Source organism: Tripterygium wilfordii, chromosome 4 (assembly GCF_013401445.1).
Source record: "Tripterygium wilfordii isolate XIE 37 chromosome 4, ASM1340144v1, whole genome shotgun sequence".
NCBI lineage: Eukaryota > Viridiplantae > Streptophyta > Magnoliopsida > Celastrales > Celastraceae > Tripterygium > Tripterygium wilfordii.
Window position 1 is genome coordinate 8,161,041 of NC_052235.1, and position 19,498 is coordinate 8,180,538.

Here is a 19,498-nt window from a genome sequence, read left to right on the forward strand (position 1 = left end):
TTGTGTTTAATGAAATGACATATATGCCCATGCTAATTACTATTTTTTTTTTCATTTAACAAGTAATTCAACCGTTCAAGACACAATCAGATTGAAGTTTAGAGAAACGTCAAACACGTGAAGTGTGAACCCTTGTCCCACACGAACAAGGTAATTATAGGACCTTCTATCCATGGGGTGACTCCAAAGAAATTTACTCAATGTGGGAGTTAAACTGAGAACTTCTTAAATTTTTATGAGAGTTAATCCCGTCAACTTACTATCCAACCAAACCCTTGAAATTTAATGACTATTTAGTTGATACTACTTACAAGTCTGGTCAAGTGGGTTTAGTTCCTTTATCTTCTACTTGAGATACTTATTTTGGTAGCCTAGGAATATGAATGTAAATTGAGGGTAAGTAGGTTAATTAACATAATGAGAAAGTGATCCAAAATTGAAGAATCTTGGAAAGACTAGAAGTATGGATAATAACAAAAAGGAAACGTGGGTGGGGGTTATCCGGTTATAGATAAACTAACAAATGTTTAAGTGGTTTTGTTGTGGTGGGTCATTAGATTAATTATTAAACTAAATAGGCTCTGAAAAACTTCAATGATCACGAGACGGTGTTCGTTGCTGGTTGTACACGTGTCATGAATCACATTTAAGGTGGGGCCCTATTACCATGGTGCTTTTGAAAAGGGTTGGACGGCCGGGATGATAGCTACGTGCATGATAATGATGTAGTCACTGTGTCCGACTTGAAGTTCCGACACCTACCAATATATATATATATATATATATATATGATGGCTTTAATTACAGTCTCTCAGGGTGATTAGAACACGTATTATGAAGACAAAATAATGTGGATTGATTAAAAATTAACCTCTACCCGCTCATTATGTGGCATTGTTTTATAACTTACTCTATAAAGCTCTCACACAATCAAGATTCTACTATCATTTTAACATAGAGAACATTCTGGAATTGCCTCGGACAATATAGTGTGAATGTTGCGACTTGTAAGACGCAAAGTTTCTGATGCCCGAAAATGATGCTTTGACAAGCAAAAGCATTTATGCTAGAAAGTAATAGAAATGAGGGCAAAAATGCTTTATCAAATTGACCTTTCATGTCTGTATGGGCCAAAAACCATCCATGCAAGAACATATGCTCATATGAAGGCCCTAGTCAACATGCTAACTGACGATAGATTTATGAGGGCCCAACTCATTATTGAATCCAAAAAGTTAATAGAAGAACAAAAAACACCAACTCCAACTCATTGTGAGGAAAGAATCTTGGTTCTATCATCTCCGTTGCTCCACAATTAGTTTACAAACAGCAGCTTAATTTTCCTCCATATCTACTTCATCATGGATAACAAAATTCTTTTTCCAATTCTCTTGACCTTTCTTGTTTTCTTATTGATGCTGCTGAGAATATGGAGCAAGTCACAAACCATAAGTCAAGTTCTGTTGTTTCTCCTCCCTCGCCATGGAAGCTACCACTGATAGGAAACATGCATCAAATGATTGGCTCTCTACCCCATCACCGCCTAAGAGATTTAGCCAGCAGATATGGTCCTCTTATGCACCTTCAGCTTGGTGAATTGTCCACCATTGTCGTTTCTTCTCCAGAAGTTGCCAAACAAGTAATGAAAACCCATGACATTGCTTTTTGCACTCGACCTTATGTCCTTGCCGGAGAGATCCTGTTATATAACTTTTGAGATATTGTATTGGCACCATACGGAGATTACTGGAGACAGATGCGTAAAATCTGCACAATAGAGCTGTTGAGTGGAAAAAGAGTTCAGGCTATGCAATCCATCAGAGAGGAAGAGGTGTCTGAGTTCATTAAGTCCGTTTCTTCAAAGGCCAGGTCGAAAATGAACCTCAGCAAGATGTTAATTTGTTTAACCTATGCAATCACTTCAAAGGCCACAATTGGTAAGAGTGGCGAGATGCATGGATCATTTGTACCACTTGTAAGAGAAATACTAGAGGTTTTTGGAGGTTTCAGTTTGGCTTATATGTTCCCTTCCATAAAATTGTTTCACATGATCAGCGGGATGAGGACTCGGCTTGAGAAGCTGCTGTTGAATCGAGTGAATATTTGTAGAGTATTCTTTAGAATATTGTTTATTCTTTGAGTCAAAGATTTACCCAAGATTTACTTTCCTTGATATATGTAATTGAGGGAAGTAAAGTCATCCTTGATATATGTAATTGAGGGAAGTAAAGTCAAAGATTGAGGGAAGAAAAATAATCGTTTTCTTGTTTTAAGAGATATGTACATATTATATATATCTCCGATTGAGAGAAGAATAAGATTGATATATTCATTCTCCTAAAATTAAGTTGGTATCGAAGCAGGTTCTCTTAACATACAACCTCACCATCACCGTAGCTACTAGGAGCCGACTGCTCCAACCAGGTCTGACTATCCGAAAGAAGCCGATTGCTTCTTCCATAACAGGTGCCGATTGCACCATTGAACCAGAACCTCATCCAGAAATTACAAACAACTTATGGCTGAATCCGGTGCTCTTATAGTTCCACATGTGGTGACGCCAACTCAAGAACCAACCTCTATTCCTTATGGGATCAAACTGAATGGTTCAAATTTCACTCTTTGGTCTCAGGTGGTTACTATGTTCGTTGCTGGACGGGGAAAGATGGAATATCTCAAAGGTACGACCTCGAAACCTACTGTTAGTGACTCTACATATAACAAGTGGATGATGGAGGATGCTACTGTAAAAGGCTGGCTTATTGGCTCTATGAAAGCCGATATAATGAATCTTTTTATTCGTTTACCCACTGTGAATGATGTTTGGGATGCTGTGTCTCAAACATATTTTGAGGGTGCTGATAAATCTATTTTGTATGATCTGTCTCGAAAAGCTATGGCAACTAAGCAGGCAGGGCGACCTGTGGCTGCATACTATTCCGATCTTAAGGTTATTTGGCAGGAGCTTGATCATCGTCGTCCAATTACCTTTACTCAGCCAGATGTGATTAAGACTCGAATGGCTGAAATTGATGAAGATCGAGTCTATTCTTTTTTGGCTGGGCTTGATGATATATATAATTCTGTTCGAGGAGATATTCTTCGTACTAATCCTCTACCTGGACCTGATAATGCTTTCTCAACTGTGAGACGTGAAGAACTTCGTCGGAATACAATGATGTCTTCAGAAGTTCCTCAGATGGCTATGACAGTTCGAAAATATGGAACTCCAACAAGTTCTTTGTCACTTTCAGTACCTACTAGCGGTAAATGTACTCATTGCGGCAGCACCAAACATACTGTAGATACTTGCTTCAAAAAGCATGGATATCCCGAGTGGTGGCAGGCTCACAAAGAGCGATTACAGGCTCGAAAAGGCGGTAAAGTTGCGCTATGCACCTCACTGTCTCCCATAACTATTTCATCCTCATCTACAGTCCCAGTGGCACCGACTCCTTCTTCAATGGATACCATGGCTTCCACTACCCCAGTTGATATCACTCACTCTGTGGTAGATCCTACTCTTCTCCAACAGTCAGGTAGTGTTGGTCTAGCCCTTCTTGCAACAAATTCTGAAAAAGATCCCGGTTGGATTCTTGACTCTGGTGCGACTAATCATATGACCTTTGATGCGTCCTTATTACATGATACTTGTTTACCAAATTGCTCTACTGTCACCAATGCCAATGGTGTCTCATATCCGGTTACGAGCGCTGGAAGGGTTAACTTAACTCCTTCATTATCCTTGGAGCACACTTTATTGATTCCTGCTCTTTCCAATAATCTTTTATCTGTGCCACAAGTTACTAGACAACTAAATTGTTTAGTATTAATATATCCTACTTTTTGTTTCCTTCAGGATCTCTGCAGCGGGGAGATAATTGGGCGTGGTACTAAGAGAGAGGGATTATATTATGTCGAAGATGTCAGTATGGGACGATCTCTATCAGCAAAAGGGTCATCTCGGGCATCAGAAGATCAGATTCGGTTATGGCATCATCGTTTGGGTCATGTCTCCTTTGGTTACTTGAAATATTTATTTCCTACTTTATTTTCTACATGTGAACCTTCCAATTTTCAGTGTGATACATGTGTTTTGGCCAAGAGTCATCGTGCTACTTATTCTGATAGTTCTAATAAAAGGGTTGTGCCTTTTGCGTTGGTTCATTCGGATGTTTGGGGACCTGCCCCTGTTACTACTTCTACTGGCTTTAGATGGTTTGTATTATTTATTGATGATTGCACTCGTATGACTTGGCTTTACCTTATGCGTCATAAGAGTGATGTGGCTGCTTGCTTCCGCACGTTTCATACCATGATCAAAACACAATTCTCTGCTAATTTACAAGTCCTTCGATCTGATAATGGTGGTGAATTTGTAAATCAGGAGTTACAAGCTTATTTTCAGACTCATGGAATTTTGCATGAAACCACTTGTCCTTATACACCACAACAGAATGGTGTTGCTGAGCGCCGAAACAGACAAATTTTGGAGATCACACGTGCTGCCCTTATTGGAGCCCACATGGCACCACATTTTTGGGAAGAAGCTGTTACAACAGCTGTATATCTTTTGAATAGGGTACCGACTCGTGTTCTACAATTTCAGACACCACTTGATAAATTGGCATCCTATGTAACACTGCCATCGCACCTCACACTTCCTCCCCGGGTGTTTGGTTGTGTTGTGTTTGTACATTTACAGAAACATCTCCGCACGAAACTTGATCCTTGTGCCCTCAAGTGTGTATTTGTCGGTTATCATCCTTCACAAAAGGGTTACCGGTGTTTTCATCCTCCTACAAGTAAGTTCTATGTTACTATAGATGTCACCTTTTCTGAACATGAAATGTTTTTCTCTTCACCCAATTCCAAGCTTCCGGGCCCGAGTGGTGATACTGTTGTTGAAGCTCCGAATTGGATGGAGTTGTTTCCCGATCCACTGTGTGTTGAAGTTCCTAATTCTGAAATTCCTCAGTCCGCCAAAATTAGTGATGCTGCCGAAGCTCCCTCTCTCTCATCTTCGCTAGTACCCACTCCCGATATTCCTCGTACAGATCCTCCTGAGGTAAGCATTGAGTCTGATGTTAATACTAACAATATTTGTGATAATACTTGTGTCTCGATTGAAACTGACAGATATGTACTCCCACCAAGAAGTACTCGTGGTGTACCACCAGATAGATTTTCACCAGAGGCTGTGCGAAAAGTGAAATATCCTATTGCTCAGTATGCATCCACTCACCGACTGTCAAAGGAATGCCGAAGCTTTGTCAGTAATATGACTGCCATAGATATTCCTACTAAAGTGCAAGAGGCGTTGTTGGATCCAAAATGGGCAACTGCAATGACTGAGGAGATGACAGCACTTGAGAAAAATCAAACTTGGGAATTGGTGGAGTTGCCGAAAGGAAAAAAAACTGTTGGTTGTAGGTGGGTGTACACCGTCAAGTGCAAGTCTGACGGTTCGGTTGATAGGTATAAAGCTAGGCTCGTGGCTAAAGGATTCACCCAGACGTATGGGGTTGATTATCATGAAACGTTTGCTCCTGTTGCAAAAATTAATACGGTTCGAGTCCTAATATCCCTAGCTGCAAATTTTGATTGGCCTCTACAACAATATGATGTAAAAAATGCTTTTTTACATGGTGACCTACAAGAAGAAGTTTATATGTCTCTGCCCCCAGGATATGAAGCTCCAGGTGATCAAAGTGTCGTGTGTAAACTGAAGAAAGCCTTATATGGGTTGAAACAATCTCCTCGAGCTTGGTTTGGTCGATTCCGACTTGCTATGAGAAGATTCAACTATAAGCAAAGTAATGCAGATCACACTTTATTTTTGAAAAGAGTTGGTGATAAATTAACAGCTCTCATTATTTATGTTGACGACATGGTAGTGACAGGCAATGATTCTGAAGAAATGCGTAAACTGAGAGACTATTTGTCAACTGAATTTGATATGAAGGATTTGGGAGGATTAAAATATTTTTTGGGCATTGAAGTTGTTCGTTCTAAGCAAGGCATATTTTTGTCCCAACGAAAGTATGTGCTTGACTTATTAACAGAAACTGGTATGCTTGGATGTCAGCCAATTGGATCTCCTATGGAACAAAATCATGGATTGGAAGAGTCTTGGAATCAAACTTCAATAGACAAGTTACGATATCAAATGTTAGTTGGGCGTTTAATCTATTTGTCTCATACGAGGCCAGATATTGCATATGCGGTCAGTGTTGTGAGTAGATTTATGCACAATCCTGGTAAACAACATATGGATGCAGTTATTAGAATTCTGAGATATTTAAAATCTGCACCGGGAAAAGGCTTACTCTTTTCTAAGAATGGGCATGCAGACGTATGGGGCTATACCGACTCAGATTGGGCAGGTAAAGGAGACCGAAGAAGATCAACCACCGGGAATTTAACTTTTGTTGGAGGAAATCTGGTTACTTGGAGAAGTAAAAGGCAAAAAGTTGTCTCATTGTCTAGTGCAGAAGCCGAATACAGAGCAATAGTGAAAGGTATTTGTGAGTTGTTATGGCTCAAACGGCTTATGGGGGAGCTTAGTTTGTCCATTAAAAGACCAATGAAATTGTATTGTGATAATCAGTCAGCAATTAAAATTGCTGAGAACCCAGTGCAACATGATCGGACTAAACATGTGGAAATTGATAGGAATTTCGTGTATGAAAAGCTAGAAGGAAAAATAGTTGAAGTTCCGTATATGAAGACTGAAGATCAGTTGGCTGATGTGTTAACCAAGGCAGTGTCAAATTCAGTGTTTGCCGATTCACTTGTCAAGCTGGGCATGTACGATGTCTATGCACCACCTTGAGGGGGAGTGTTGAATCGAGTGAATATTTGTAGAGTATTCTTTAGAATATTGTTTATTCTTTGAGTCAAAGATTTACCCAAGATTTACTTTCCTTGATATATGTAATTGAGGGAAGTAAAGTCAAAGATTGAGGGAAGAAAAATAATCGTTTTCTTGTTTTAAGAGATATGTACATATTATATATACCTCCGATTGAGAGAAGAATAAGATTGATATATTCATTCTCCTAAAATTAAGTGCTGCATCATGAAGTTGATAAGATACTTGAAAACATCATCAATGAACATAAAGTTAAGAAGGCAACCAATGATTCTAGTGAGGAAGTTGTCGACGATTTTGTAGATGTTCTCTTGAATCTTCAGGAATGTGGAGACTCAGTTCCCCTTGACAGCAGACAACATCAAAGCAGTTGTACTGGTAACCTATCTTATTCAAATCATATTGAAGTTGAAAATCTTAAATAGACTACACTAATGACCTTAAGGGCTAACTATTAGACTCAACAATCTGCTTTAGTTTCTAGTATGAAAAGCAATTTATCTTTCGTTTTCATTATGAATATGTAGGGGGCAAAACAACATTTTCACTAGTTAAACACAAAATATCTTTTAAGACATTTTCCTTGCTAGGAGTGATACATCGTCTACAACTTTAGAATGGGCTATGTCAGAATTGATAAAGATTCCAAGAATTATGATAAAGGCTCAAGCAGAGGTTAGGCAAGTCTTTGATAGAAAAGGATATGTAGACGAAGCTGGACTCGAGGATCTAGAATTCTTGAAATTAGTTATCAAGGAAACTCTGAGGTTACACCCTCCTCTTCCATTGTTAGTCCAAAGACTTTGTAGAGAGAGATACCAAATTCTTGGATATGACATACCCATCAAAGCCAAAGTCATCGTTAATGCATGGGCTATTGGAAGGGATGCGAATTATTGGATTGATGGCGAGAAGTTCTGTCCTGAGAGATTCGTCAATAGTTCCATCGATTACAAGGGAAATAACTTTGAATTTATCCCATTTGGTGCTGGAAGGAGGATGTGCCCTGCCATGTCATTTGGAATAGTGACCATTGAGCTTACACTTGCAAAGTTACTTTACTATTTCGACTGGAAGCTCCCTAACAACATAAAACAAGAAGAACTGGACATGACGGAGAGTTTCGGTGTTTCAGTTGGAAGAAAAAATGATCTGCATGTAATCCCCATCCCTTACCATGCTACAATTACTCAGTAACAACAGAAAGCATTGAATTGTTTGCTTTAGTTCCAATGCGATCATGGCTAGTTATCTTGTACTATTGTTCTAATTTCTAGGCTTCTCTATGCTCAGCAAAAATAAATGAGCATTAATCTCCCTTACTTATGTTACAAGTAAATGTCCATACATACATACATACATACAGACAAACATTATCTCTGTCCGTTCCAACAGAAAAACTAGCATATGCCGCAGAATTACCTGGTGAAGCTTCTCTGATTTTGTGGAAGTAGGTGCAGTTTTCAGGTGGGATTTCTTGAAGAGAGAAACGTTTTGACATTGATACTGCCTTGCTTAGTCTTTCCCAACGACTGCTCATCTGTTTCAGCGCAAATAGCAAACCTTTGTCAAAACTTTCTACATTGAAAGAGTTTAGGGTGTCTAGCAATCATTAGGAACAAGTGATGCTCTAAATTGCTTATGATTTATGATTCAGGTGGGATTTCTTGAAGAGAGAAACGTTTTGACATTGATACTGTCTTGCTTAGTCTTTCCCAACGACTACTCATCTGTTTCAGCGCAAATAGCAAAGCTTTGTCAAAACTTTCTACATTGAAAGAGTTTAGGGTGCCTAGCAATCATTAGGAACAAGTGACGCTCTAAATTGCTTATGAAGTGATGAGGCTGTTACCCAAATCTAGAGCTGGCATGACCGGTGAGCTTGGAAATGGTAAATATCATGAGATCATCATCTGCTGGAGCTGGAATTCCTGTAAAATGAGGCCAATAGTAAGCGCGATCATGGATTGCCTTGGCGTATGAGCTATGAAGGAGTGCCTTATTCAATTGTCCATCAGGATTATTGGGTGAAGTTACAAACTCAATGAAATTCACATTAGAATCTGAATTGTTCATCCATAATGATGTATCTCCTTCAAACTTGAATTCGACGGAGTTGAAAACTTCTGTTTGTTGCTTGTAAAGCTCGAAGTAAGGGATTGAGACTACAACCCTTGTAGGTGAAGAGGAATTAAGAGGGGACAAGGCGTAGACTGCAGCGACAAGGAGTTGGGCGGATCCAGCACCAAAAAGAATGTGTCTTCCATCAGTGACTGCATTTCCAACAATGGCATGTAGTTTACGAATGTGCCTCTCGAGCTCGGCTGAGATGAAGGATTGATCATGGTATGTGTATCCCATCCGGTGCCATCCGGCGACTACAAGTGCACTACTGGCTGCATTCTGCAGCCAAAAGGGCTCCAAAAAATATGGATCCCCACTGCAAGCAAACATCATGCGTATGATTATTATATACTGTCATCACGCTCTAAACTCTAAACCCCAAATCCTGGAACTAGACCGTAAACATTGAGTTTAATTCAGAGCCACAATGGTTTAAGGGCTTTCTTTCTGCCAACTGAGAGCTACTTTTATCTCAATTAGGCAGCTGTAGAACTATAATCCACATTAAGATATGACATTTCTCTGGCATTTGGCACTACAGAATGTTTATCTAGTATTTGGCTATGAACATCATATTCAACAAATAATTTCTCCCTTGTAAATTTTTCTCCATGATACTTTGTTCTGGTTTTTGTTACTCTGTTTTGCATTGTAAGGAAGAGAGTAGAAGGCCACTCCTAGCCCTACTATGGCTTTTTATAATTTTAATTCAACTTATTGGGTTATGATATTTCACGTTATTTATACACAGCCTAACACTTCCCACAAATGAGAGCTGAACAATCCGACTGCAATAAATACACACAAAGGTTTAGATTATGGAAGTCAAGATTTGAATCCAAGACCTCCTGCTCCGACACCATATTAAGATTAGTTACTTTCTCATTAAACCCAATAAATTAACATCCTAACAAAATCATGTTTCATTAATTTACTTGTGGTGTTTTCACAAAAAACTTTTGGTTGTTTTTTGATGAATAAAGCTCTCGGTTGTTGAACTCTCTCTATGTCAAAAAAAAGCACAAGCTACTAGACCATGTGTACACATGCATGTGTAGTGTTTGTGAGAAAGACCCAGAGAGATAGAGAGTACCCATCAGCATCTGCAATATAACTAGTGTTGAAGTGAGAGCAATCAGGGCCTCCATAGCATGAGTTGCACTCACAAACAGGGAGATTTCCATCAAGAACAAAGCCATCCAAGTAGGCTCTTCCATGACCTGAGCAGTACACAGCTGCCACAGCCTCTGCTTCATTTCCAGCTCCTTTGGTCCATGTCAGATGCCAATTACCACCACCCACATAGAGATAAATAATTAGTAAAATATTTAGAATTATGGAAGTCACCAAGCACAACATATACTTGGAGCTTAAATTCTTAGCCATTTTTGCCCTTCTTTTCAAGTTTCTTCTCTTTCCTTTTGTTTTAACAATAATGGCCGTTGATGGAACATCTAGTCTATTTTTGTCACAGAGCATACTATTCTTCTGCCTTTCGTAATTTACTGTGCCTTCTAACATCCTGTTAACCAAACTACGGGGTCAAATCGTATGAATTCGAGAGATCTGAGTTACTGATGCCAATTCAAACGTCTTTCCCTCATCAATCTTCATAGCAACATTTCCTTCAAATGAGGTTTACTATAGTTGCTATCACAATGAATTGAGGTGATCTTTTGACATTACTGCACTCTCCATAAGAAGGCTGAGGAGCAAAATGAATACATACGGGGAAGGAAAACCGAATTCTCAACAATTAATGTACAAAATCTTTTGAGTTTACAAACTAATACAGCAATTACATTCTGATACTAATTTTGGCAGGAGCAAAAAACTCTTCACGTTGTATTTATCGATGAACCATTCACATTTTCATCTGGGAGGATGGTTGAGGAGATCAAGAGTGTTCGTTTTCTGAGCCAGTACTGCTCAAACCTTTGTCTTGCGTACTCCATGTAGTCGAATTCAAGTGTGTTTACATACCCCTGCAAACACAGCAGAAATTATGTTAAATCTCTCAATGCCAAACAGACACATGCAGATTGAATCAAAATAAATCAGGATTCAGATTCGGTTTTACCGAAATCACTCCCCACAACCCCCAAAATAGATGATTTGGAAGAGTGTGCTTCTCTGCATCGCTAAGTAGTTTTTCCGCTTCCAGCTCCGTAGGTTTGTTGCCTATGTAAAATTATAGATTTTGTGATTTACTATAAGTACGTGAAACAAAGCATTAAAAGGCTGAATTGCAACAGATCAGTAGAAAACATATCGATTTTGACATCCTTTATTTTGTATATGACATTCACTCAAGCCAGAAAATGATTCCGAACTGTAAATCAATGTAGGCAGCATAGCATGGCTTACAATCTACAAATGCACAAAACCAGCGTGAACCCATTTTGAGGACAGCTTTTGAAACAGTAGTAATCTAAGCCCATCCACAAGCTACTGCATGTTATGATAGAAAATTGAACGTAAATTGTAAAAAATCATCGACTGAAGTTCAAATCCAAATGCAGATGATCAAGGGAAGTTAATTTCTGCATTGGTCATGTACTGCTCCAAATTAGACCATAACAGATAATAGTATTCAATACGAAGCAATCAAGATAAATTATATGTCCCAGCTAGGGGTGTTCGGGGTCGGTTTCGGTCGGTTTTTTTTTGGGGTTTTTTTGACATGAAAATAACCGACCAAACGATCGGTTTTGTTGGCTTCGGTTTGGTTTTTAGTGGAGAAATGTGCAACTTTGTATTATAAAAAACCGACCAATCATTTCAGTTTCGGTTTGGGTGGTTTTTTTGAACAGCCCTCCCAGCAACCAAATTCTTGCCTTTCATAATGAAACTAAAAGGGTGAACAGGAAACTTAAGGACTGACCATCAGAAGTCAGATATGCATGGACAAATCTCCTGCGCTCCTCCTTTCCTGTATTTGAAAAAGCAAATTAATCATTACTCTTAGTTTACGTACTATTAGAGTGCAAACAAGGAAAACTTATCGACCATGAAACATTGGAAAACCAAATTTCTTTTAGTTACTCACCTGGGTATTTGTTGTAATCCAAAATATGAGGTGTCTCGGAATGGTAATTTGCAACCATTTCACAGAAGTGATTAGCAAGATCATAAGCAATAGGATTGTAACTTGCATATTCATAATCCTGAGAAGGTAAAAAGTAGACTTTTAGCAATTAGAATATATGTCACAGATATTTGCACTCAGAATTTATATTACAGATATTTTCGTTCATATGGTATTCACTTTAGTTTCTTAATCAAGAGGAAAAACCAAAAGAGAAGTAAGATAATGGATTGAAATTTATATGCCTAACTACCTCAGAAGAAGGCAAACTTTTCAGAAGAGAAATACCACAAATACCCATGAAAGTGTTCTACAACAATCAATTAGCAGAGTCAAGTAATTGAATTCGGAAAGGTAACTGTTAGTTTCAATTTTTGACAAGGTAGAGCAGAATATGATGCACTTATGAAAATAATAGTAATAAAAGAACCAAAATACTTCTACGCTTTGATTACTAGTTATTGTTCCTTTGATTGACTAGAAATAAGTTTTCATAAAAGCAAACAGATATCAAGAGGGAGAGGGAGAACAATGTTATATAAAACTGTTGCCTCAACTAAGTTTGCTTAAAAAAAATAAATTGGGAACTCACTATAATAGTGATTGCTCTCGTCTCTTCATCCATCATTATGTTCCCATATTGCAGGTCATTGTGGCAAAACCCAATATCTTGATAATCCAGAGAAAACTCCTTCTCAAGCATATCAATTTCTTCAGCTAAAACATCCAATCGAAATTCTTTTGCATCTTTAAGGGAACACAACGATTTGGCCTCACTAAGCCAGTTCCTGAGGACAAAAATAGAATGACAATGGCATCAATTATCTTCAGCCCTACAAGGAAACTTTGATATATCCATACACACACATACCTCAGCCTCTCCCAAAGAAGCATTCTTCTGGGGCCAGGCATATCAAGATTGTGGAACTCTCTCAACTTAGATGCAACAAGAGCAGAGATTTCTGGATCACGGATGTCAGCAGCTGACAGAGTCTAGAAATTCCAGCCAAAAAGAAAAATTAATCCAAAAAAAGAAGAAGAAGAAGAAAACTTATGGACAATAGGTAAAAGATGGACAGCTGAGTTAGACAGAGTATTAAGTTGTTAGAAATTAGAATCAGTTTCGCAGGAGTCCTAAATTGGGTGTCGATCTATCATAAAGGTGCTTCTGATAATTTAAGCAAAGGAACAATAGAGCTGAAAATGTGTGAAGATTTATAATGATGCATTACTCCAGGAGAATCGAAATCTTCAGATCATACAGATAGAATTGAACACGGTACAATAAATCAATGCTGACATCGTGTTTAATCTTATAGTATTTTACACTACTAGTTGGCAGGTGAAAATAGATAGTATTCGAACATAACATGAAATTTAATCCAGTAAATTGGCATCTACTGAGAGAACTCTTACATTGGAGCATCAAGATGTAATTTCATATCCACATGCTATGACTTGCAGAAACTTATTTTGTGTGAATTCCCATTCTTATAATCAAATTTAGGATTAAAAAAAATGAGGAATCTCTTATGCCTTGTTCTCTCTCACTTTACAATCCCAAATTTAGTCTAATTGGTGCCTATAGTACCCTGTGATCACAGTGAAACACTGCATAGCAGACTTTCTGAAAAACTCAAATTCCACGGTAGAAAATGTAAATGACTCAAAACAAAACGCAAACTGAAACAAAGGAAAACACAAACTGTAACTGAAATAAGAATAACACGATTGACACACCTTCGCATGAATGAACTCCTCCACCCTGCCATCGGCAAATCGGCCAAGAAGCCTAGGCCCTTGTCCATGCTTTGACATGCATTCAAAGGTCCTAATCTCATCCTCCCTATCAAAGAAAACCTCCACTCCTTCTCCATAAAGACGAACCAAGACCTTTCGAGGAAGATCACCATTCTTTTTGGGCCAATTAATCTGGTAAACCTCATTAGTCATTGCACCCCTCAGAGGTATCACACACAAGGCTTCCATATCATCCACCACATCCCCCCAATTCGACGCCACCGTTCTCAATACTTTCTTTAGCTCTTCTGGAAAACCACCTTCACAGATACCATTTGAGCTTATCCCCATTTTTGAATCACAGCAAGATACCCCTACTGGTCACAGAATAAAACAAGGCAATTCAAAGACGAGTAATTAGAAGCTAATAAATACCAATACCTATATAGTCAATCATAGCTGAGAAGAAACCCAAAAGAAATTGAAACCCACTTTAAGAATCAAGAAATGGAGGGCTCTAAGACTAAGAACCTGAAAAGGAAGCAGCACTACTTGAAGGAAAGATTGAATTGCCTTGTTTTTTTAAATACCCACAAAAGGCAAAGACTGTCCAAGAAACCAAACCAAAGATTCTTGAAATGATAACAACTTAACAAGACCCACAAATTGAATTTACAACAAAAAGAAGACAAGTTGGATAATTTAAGCCATTGAAAGTGTTTCGCGTCTACCTTTCCTTTCCAAAAAAGATTCCGCGTATACAGTCGAAATACGTTTGTAGGCTTGTGGGAGAACCGAACACGGAGAGGGATAACGGTTCAAGAAACGAATCATGATCTGCCACGTGTGGAGAATCGGGGGTTTAATCTCTGTTTCAATTCCAGCAGCAACAACGAGTATTTCAAAGTCAAACGAATGACTTTAGTACCTAGTCGGTGTCGGTCCGTCTGTGCGATCGAAGCAAAGAAAACGCAGAGCGCAAGCAAAAGCTGAGAGATAAAAACAAAAATCAATTAAATGAAGAGAAAATGATCGTCGAAAGCCTCTGACCAATGGTGAGATCCCACTTGTACTTCAGGTAACTTTCAAGAGAGCGATGAAAACGACGTCGGAGTGCCGTTTTAATCCAACTTAGACTTATATACTATCAATTTATGTCCCGTTTTGATTTATTTATTTATATTTGGTATTTGGTGGGGCCCAATTTAAAAGAGTAGTTTTGGATTGAAACACGTGTTTATATATTATTGGAGCTGGCATTCTTTGCATTGTCAGAAAAGATCTTCATAATAATTTAATTACTACTTTTTAAAATGTTAGTATTAGATAAGAAAATTGTGAGAGAAATAGAAAAAAAATATATAGTTTTAATGGATTATTCAGATTAGTAAAGATTGGAGAATTGTTTTGCCTTTTATGAATTCAAACTTTAACTTTTCGTTTGGCAAACAATTTCAAGTAGAAAAATCTTCATAATAATTTAATTACTATTTTTTTAAATGTTACAGATAAAAGAAATTCTGAGAGAAATAAGAATATTTTGTGAGAAATAGAAACAAAATGGTTTTTATGGATTATTCAAATTAGTAAAGATTTGAGAATTGTGTTTGCCTTTTACCTATTCTTATATGATTTGTTTGCGAACAATTCCAAGTAGCATATATGCCAAGTGGCAGAGCCTATGAGGATGGGCTCAAGTCCACATTGGACTTTTCAAAAAACAATGACACATATTTAGTATTTATTTTTATTATATGATATAAACTATACATCTTTCCAAAAATACATGTGTATATATATACTATGTAATATTAAAAACATTTATATTTTTCTAATAACTATATAGTATGTATGGTAAGAGAACAAATATTGATTACTACATATTCATACATAATATCATTATAGATAATTTATACTCAATGAAAAATCTTCTAGTCCACTCGCTTGGGTTATGTGAGATAAAGTATTAACACCCAAGCCTTTTGAGCTTCACATTGATACAGGCACTGACCTCACTTGGGTCCAATGCGATCCGCGACCTTGCAAGAATTGCAACCAGTAACTAAATTATGATGACAATAATAATTAATTACATTTCTTGTTCATTAATTCATACCATGCATTACTACTAATCACGCATGCATGCACTAATTTTCATTACTAGCCAAGACCATCCCAGGCCAAACATTTTCTTTAAAACAAGTGCGTGATGGATCAATTTACTATTCTTTGTAGTCATGAAGCAAGAGCAGACACAGAAGCAAGCCTTTCAAAAATGGAGTCGATTAGTGCATGAGAGCGTTCAGTAGCTGCAAACATAAGGTGCTTAGGGGCTTCAGCCCTGTCAAAATAGAAGGCGCCGGACGCTAATTTTTCTTTTGGCTGTAAAGCCAACCAGAGAACTGTATCCGCACCTTCCTCTCTTGTTCTAAGCTTCCCTGAAAGCCTGGAGCATCAATGAGGGAAAGAAAACATGTTTAAGCAACCCGGGCGTTTGAAACTCGTAGAAAACAAAAATGATTAAAGACTTCCAAAGTAATCAAGAGAGACGTATGATTACCTTTCACTGAAACTGGGTAAACTCTTAGCTACTCCAGGTGTCTCAGCCCAACCTGGGTGCATTGAGTAAAATGAGATTCCTCTGTTCTCATGCAACTTAGCCCATTTTTCTGTTAAAGCAACCTAGTAAAGAACAACAATGAGGAATAAACGTCTAGAAACATAATAATTAAATACCTAGATTCTAACACGCCTTCCTCCGTGCACCGTGTGTATTCACTTATTCAGAGAAATTCAGACATTTGTCTTTTGATCTACACAGAAATCTGCAGTGTCCTCAAGAAATATGGTGAAAGCAAATATTATAAATTTGACTCACCTGAACTCGTTTATTGCGAGCATACTGTTCAACCCCATCAAATTTCCCATCGGTAAACTGGATACAGAAAATTAGAGATAAGCACTTGCAAGTAAAAGGCAGGAAACTAGAGGATATCAAGAAATCTATTACCTCTAGATCTGTGGTCAAGGGAGCCGTGTACATTCCACCAGAGGAGACTGTGATGACTCGAGCATCAGGTGCAGCTTTTTCCAGCAAAGGTACCATTAATTGCGTCATTGCATAAGTTCCCAATACATTAACAGCGAAATTCAGCTCAAATCTGGACTTAACAGACATTTTCAAAAAAACATAACAAATTTTCTGTAAGATATAGAATAATAAAATGAGTAAGCTAAGATTTTTATTGAAAAGATCAAGAAATAGGTAAGCAGGAGCACACCCTTCTGATGTGGTAATTCGTTTATGCTCAAGCAAGCCAGCATTGTTAACCTAAAAACAGCAGAGCACATCCTTTTAATAAATTGAATCAGTTGACAAAGTTGCAGCGTTAGTATTGTATGTGGTTGCAAGTAACGTTTATTTAAATTTCGAAAGGATATTTTTCAATAATGTTGCCAAAAGATTTTTTTTAAAAAAACCCTCCACATATACTACCTGATGTGAAACAAAAGAGCAAAAAAAGAAGAACTTTAGAAACAGAAGACTAATATGTCTCCATGGATGGTCAATTGGTTATAAAATAACGCTCACTAAGAACAAAGAATCAGCCAGAGTGCGCATGGTAGATATTTATACGTAATAGTCCAGTGCAGAAGTTGTCTAACAGAGAAACTATATAAGTATATAGTGATGGTGAAAGGCAAACCTTACCAAAACATGAACAGGAGCATCCTTTGATGAAAATCTGGATGCAAAAGACTTTATGTCACTGACTGATGAAAGATCACATACCTGCAAGCTAAATTTGATAGGTTAAAACAAAATAAAGTAGAATTTGTTACCCAATACAAGGTTTAGCTGCAATCAGGACTTAGCTGTCACGATTTTTTTTTTCCCAAAAGTAATCTCATATAAAGACCCCCACACATTAGAATTACATACATCATAGGAAATCAGGAACTTTATGTTGTGGGGGATCAGGATCACAGGCATCTAGAGACATAGCCTTTAAAAAAATGCATCGAACACTATGAGAAGGTCATAAACTACTGCCTTCAAAAAATGAATGAAATCAATGAATAAGAAAGGCCATCATGTTTTCTAACACAATTATGTCACACAAAAAAATACACTTCGAGTACAGCTACCAACAAGATATTCCATTAGCATTAAATACCACTGTGGACAGATATATCAAGTAACTAGAGGTTCATTCCACCAAACAACAAGAAGTCAAGAAGGATGAAGCATACCTCCAGATGAACATCTTGGTTACCCGTCGCAGAACGAATCTTGGCAGCAGCAGCTTCTCCCCTTTCCTTGCTACGACACACCATAAAGACAGTTGCCCCTCTAAAAAACCTCAAGACGTTAGCTAATGAAATCAAATTTTCCTCTAAAACTTGATTACAAAGATGAAACAAAGGCAGAACTTGGAACAAAATCAACACCGTGAAGCAAGGCCCTCAGCAGTAGCATAACCGATCCCCGAATTTGCTCCTGTTACGATGCAAATCTTTCCTTCAATCTGTGCCTGCATATCTTCAGCCTTAAACTTTTTAGAATGCTCCCTACAAATGGAAGAGAACCAAACGTTTTGCCTATAAGAAGAAGCCTTTTCCCCAAATCATTTTTTCCCAATTTTCAACAAAAACGACAGAACCAACTGCAATAACTAATCAAGGGCAAGAGCCAATGTCATATACTTTCGAAAAAAAGGCAGAGTACATATTTTTCCAAGTCGCATCAATCAAAACTTCACTAAAATCTCAACCAAGACCTACAAGAGATCAGAAGAAAAAGATTCCAATTTTGCTCGCTTCAATAATTTTACAAGTGAAAACAGACGAGTTAGCCAAATATTCCAAACAAATGTAAACCTTCTCCAGAACATCAACATCACTCATTGCACAAACACAAAGTATCTAATATGAATCAATAATTTGTGGCCCAAAGCTATAGGGTTCAACATGTGTCAAAAACCCCAACAGCAATTAATTTTACCATTTAAACCACTCAAAACTCAAAATTCTTCTGCTTCTCCATTTGTAAAGCTGATGATCATGTTCATAAGCTTTTAAAACCGACACAAAATGTACACATGAAGGGCATATATACATCTTTACATCTGTATACATAAATGTCACTGATCAAACAGAGAAAGTATACGGAATTGCTTACAGAAAGCCAGATTTTGTGAAATTCAGGTACCCGTACAGCCCAAAAGCTGTTGATCTCCATGTCTGGGCAATAATCCAAAAAAAGAAATGAGATTATTTCAGATGATAAATGGAAAATCAAAAGAATGAAGAAATCGAAGGGAATCTAATAGACATAGTACTTTGAGAAGGAACATTTTGTGATCTCTAATGGAGATGGAAATGTGAATTTGAATGCGCAGTGTTGCTTTCTCCGTGGTTTTCTACTCAAAACACTTGGATTTAAATGCGTGGACGGCTAACGTACACGTACAGTGCAGGCGGGGGCTTCCGCATAGCGTATTGTCTGATGCCACGTGGGCAATAATTCATTTGCCACGTATTCTTTAACTTTGTTTTTAATTTATTTTTTACAACTTCTGTGATTTTGTTAAAAAGTAGATATGAAATAGCTTAGATTATCATCATTAATCCTCCTCTCTTTTTCATCTTTTTTTTTTCTTTTTTTTTAA

The 19,498-nt window shown here is 37.7% G+C and overlaps 4 protein-coding genes across 12 annotated transcripts; 1 reads left to right on the plus strand and 3 right to left on the minus strand.

Annotated features, from left to right (window-relative positions):
* Positions 1 to 1,756: 1,756 nt before the first annotated feature.
* Positions 1,757 to 8,071, plus strand: LOC119996899 (cytochrome P450 71D10-like). Its single transcript, XM_038843677.1, has 4 exons — positions 1,757 to 2,095; positions 2,364 to 2,424; positions 7,088 to 7,252; positions 7,449 to 8,071. Exons 1-4 carry the CDS (start codon positions 1,757 to 1,759, stop codon positions 8,069 to 8,071), a joined length of 1,188 nt encoding a protein of 395 aa, XP_038699605.1.
* A 100-nt stretch (positions 8,072 to 8,171) lies between these two features.
* Positions 8,172 to 10,548, minus strand: LOC119996900 (tryptophan aminotransferase-related protein 4-like). Its single transcript, XM_038843678.1, has 3 exons — positions 10,092 to 10,548; positions 8,727 to 9,314; positions 8,172 to 8,484 (listed from the first exon to the last, which is right to left on the minus strand). Exons 1-3 carry the CDS (start codon positions 10,517 to 10,519, stop codon positions 8,184 to 8,186), a joined length of 1,317 nt encoding a protein of 438 aa, XP_038699606.1. The 5' UTR covers positions 10,520 to 10,548; the 3' UTR covers positions 8,172 to 8,183.
* Positions 10,549 to 10,704: 156 nt separating this feature from the next.
* LOC119997554 (probable choline kinase 1) lies at positions 10,705 to 14,737 on the minus strand. Of its 6 annotated transcripts, none has more exons than XM_038844658.1 (8): positions 14,558 to 14,737; positions 13,827 to 14,200; positions 12,958 to 13,079; positions 12,679 to 12,874; positions 12,048 to 12,165; positions 11,883 to 11,930; positions 11,079 to 11,179; positions 10,705 to 10,983 (listed from the first exon to the last, which is right to left on the minus strand). In XM_038844658.1, exons 1-8 carry the CDS (start codon positions 14,658 to 14,660, stop codon positions 10,837 to 10,839), a joined length of 1,209 nt encoding a protein of 402 aa, XP_038700586.1. In that variant the 5' UTR covers positions 14,661 to 14,737; the 3' UTR covers positions 10,705 to 10,836. The 6 variants fall into 6 exon arrangements, with proteins under 6 accessions (XP_038700586.1, XP_038700585.1, XP_038700587.1 ...); XM_038844657.1 differs by having other exon boundaries at positions 13,827 to 14,203; XM_038844659.1 differs by lacking the exon at positions 14,558 to 14,737 and adding an exon at positions 14,358 to 14,515 and having other exon boundaries at positions 13,827 to 14,203.
* Positions 14,738 to 15,866: 1,129 nt separating this feature from the next.
* LOC119996427 (dehydrogenase/reductase SDR family member 12) lies at positions 15,867 to 19,271 on the minus strand. Of its 4 annotated transcripts, none has more exons than XM_038843054.1 (10): positions 19,169 to 19,271; positions 19,009 to 19,070; positions 18,279 to 18,398; positions 18,081 to 18,180; positions 17,539 to 17,619; positions 17,108 to 17,157; positions 16,837 to 16,987; positions 16,705 to 16,761; positions 16,387 to 16,508; positions 15,867 to 16,272 (listed from the first exon to the last, which is right to left on the minus strand). In XM_038843054.1, the coding sequence occupies exons 1-10, from the start codon at positions 19,181 to 19,183 to the stop codon at positions 16,062 to 16,064; spliced, it is 969 nt and encodes a 322-aa protein (XP_038698982.1). In that variant the 5' UTR covers positions 19,184 to 19,271; the 3' UTR covers positions 15,867 to 16,061. The 4 variants fall into 4 exon arrangements, with proteins under 4 accessions (XP_038698982.1, XP_038698985.1, XP_038698983.1 ...); XM_038843057.1 differs by having other exon boundaries at positions 17,539 to 17,626; positions 18,279 to 18,369; positions 19,169 to 19,233; XM_038843055.1 differs by having other exon boundaries at positions 18,279 to 18,369; positions 19,169 to 19,231.
* Positions 19,272 to 19,498: the final 227 nt, after the last annotated feature.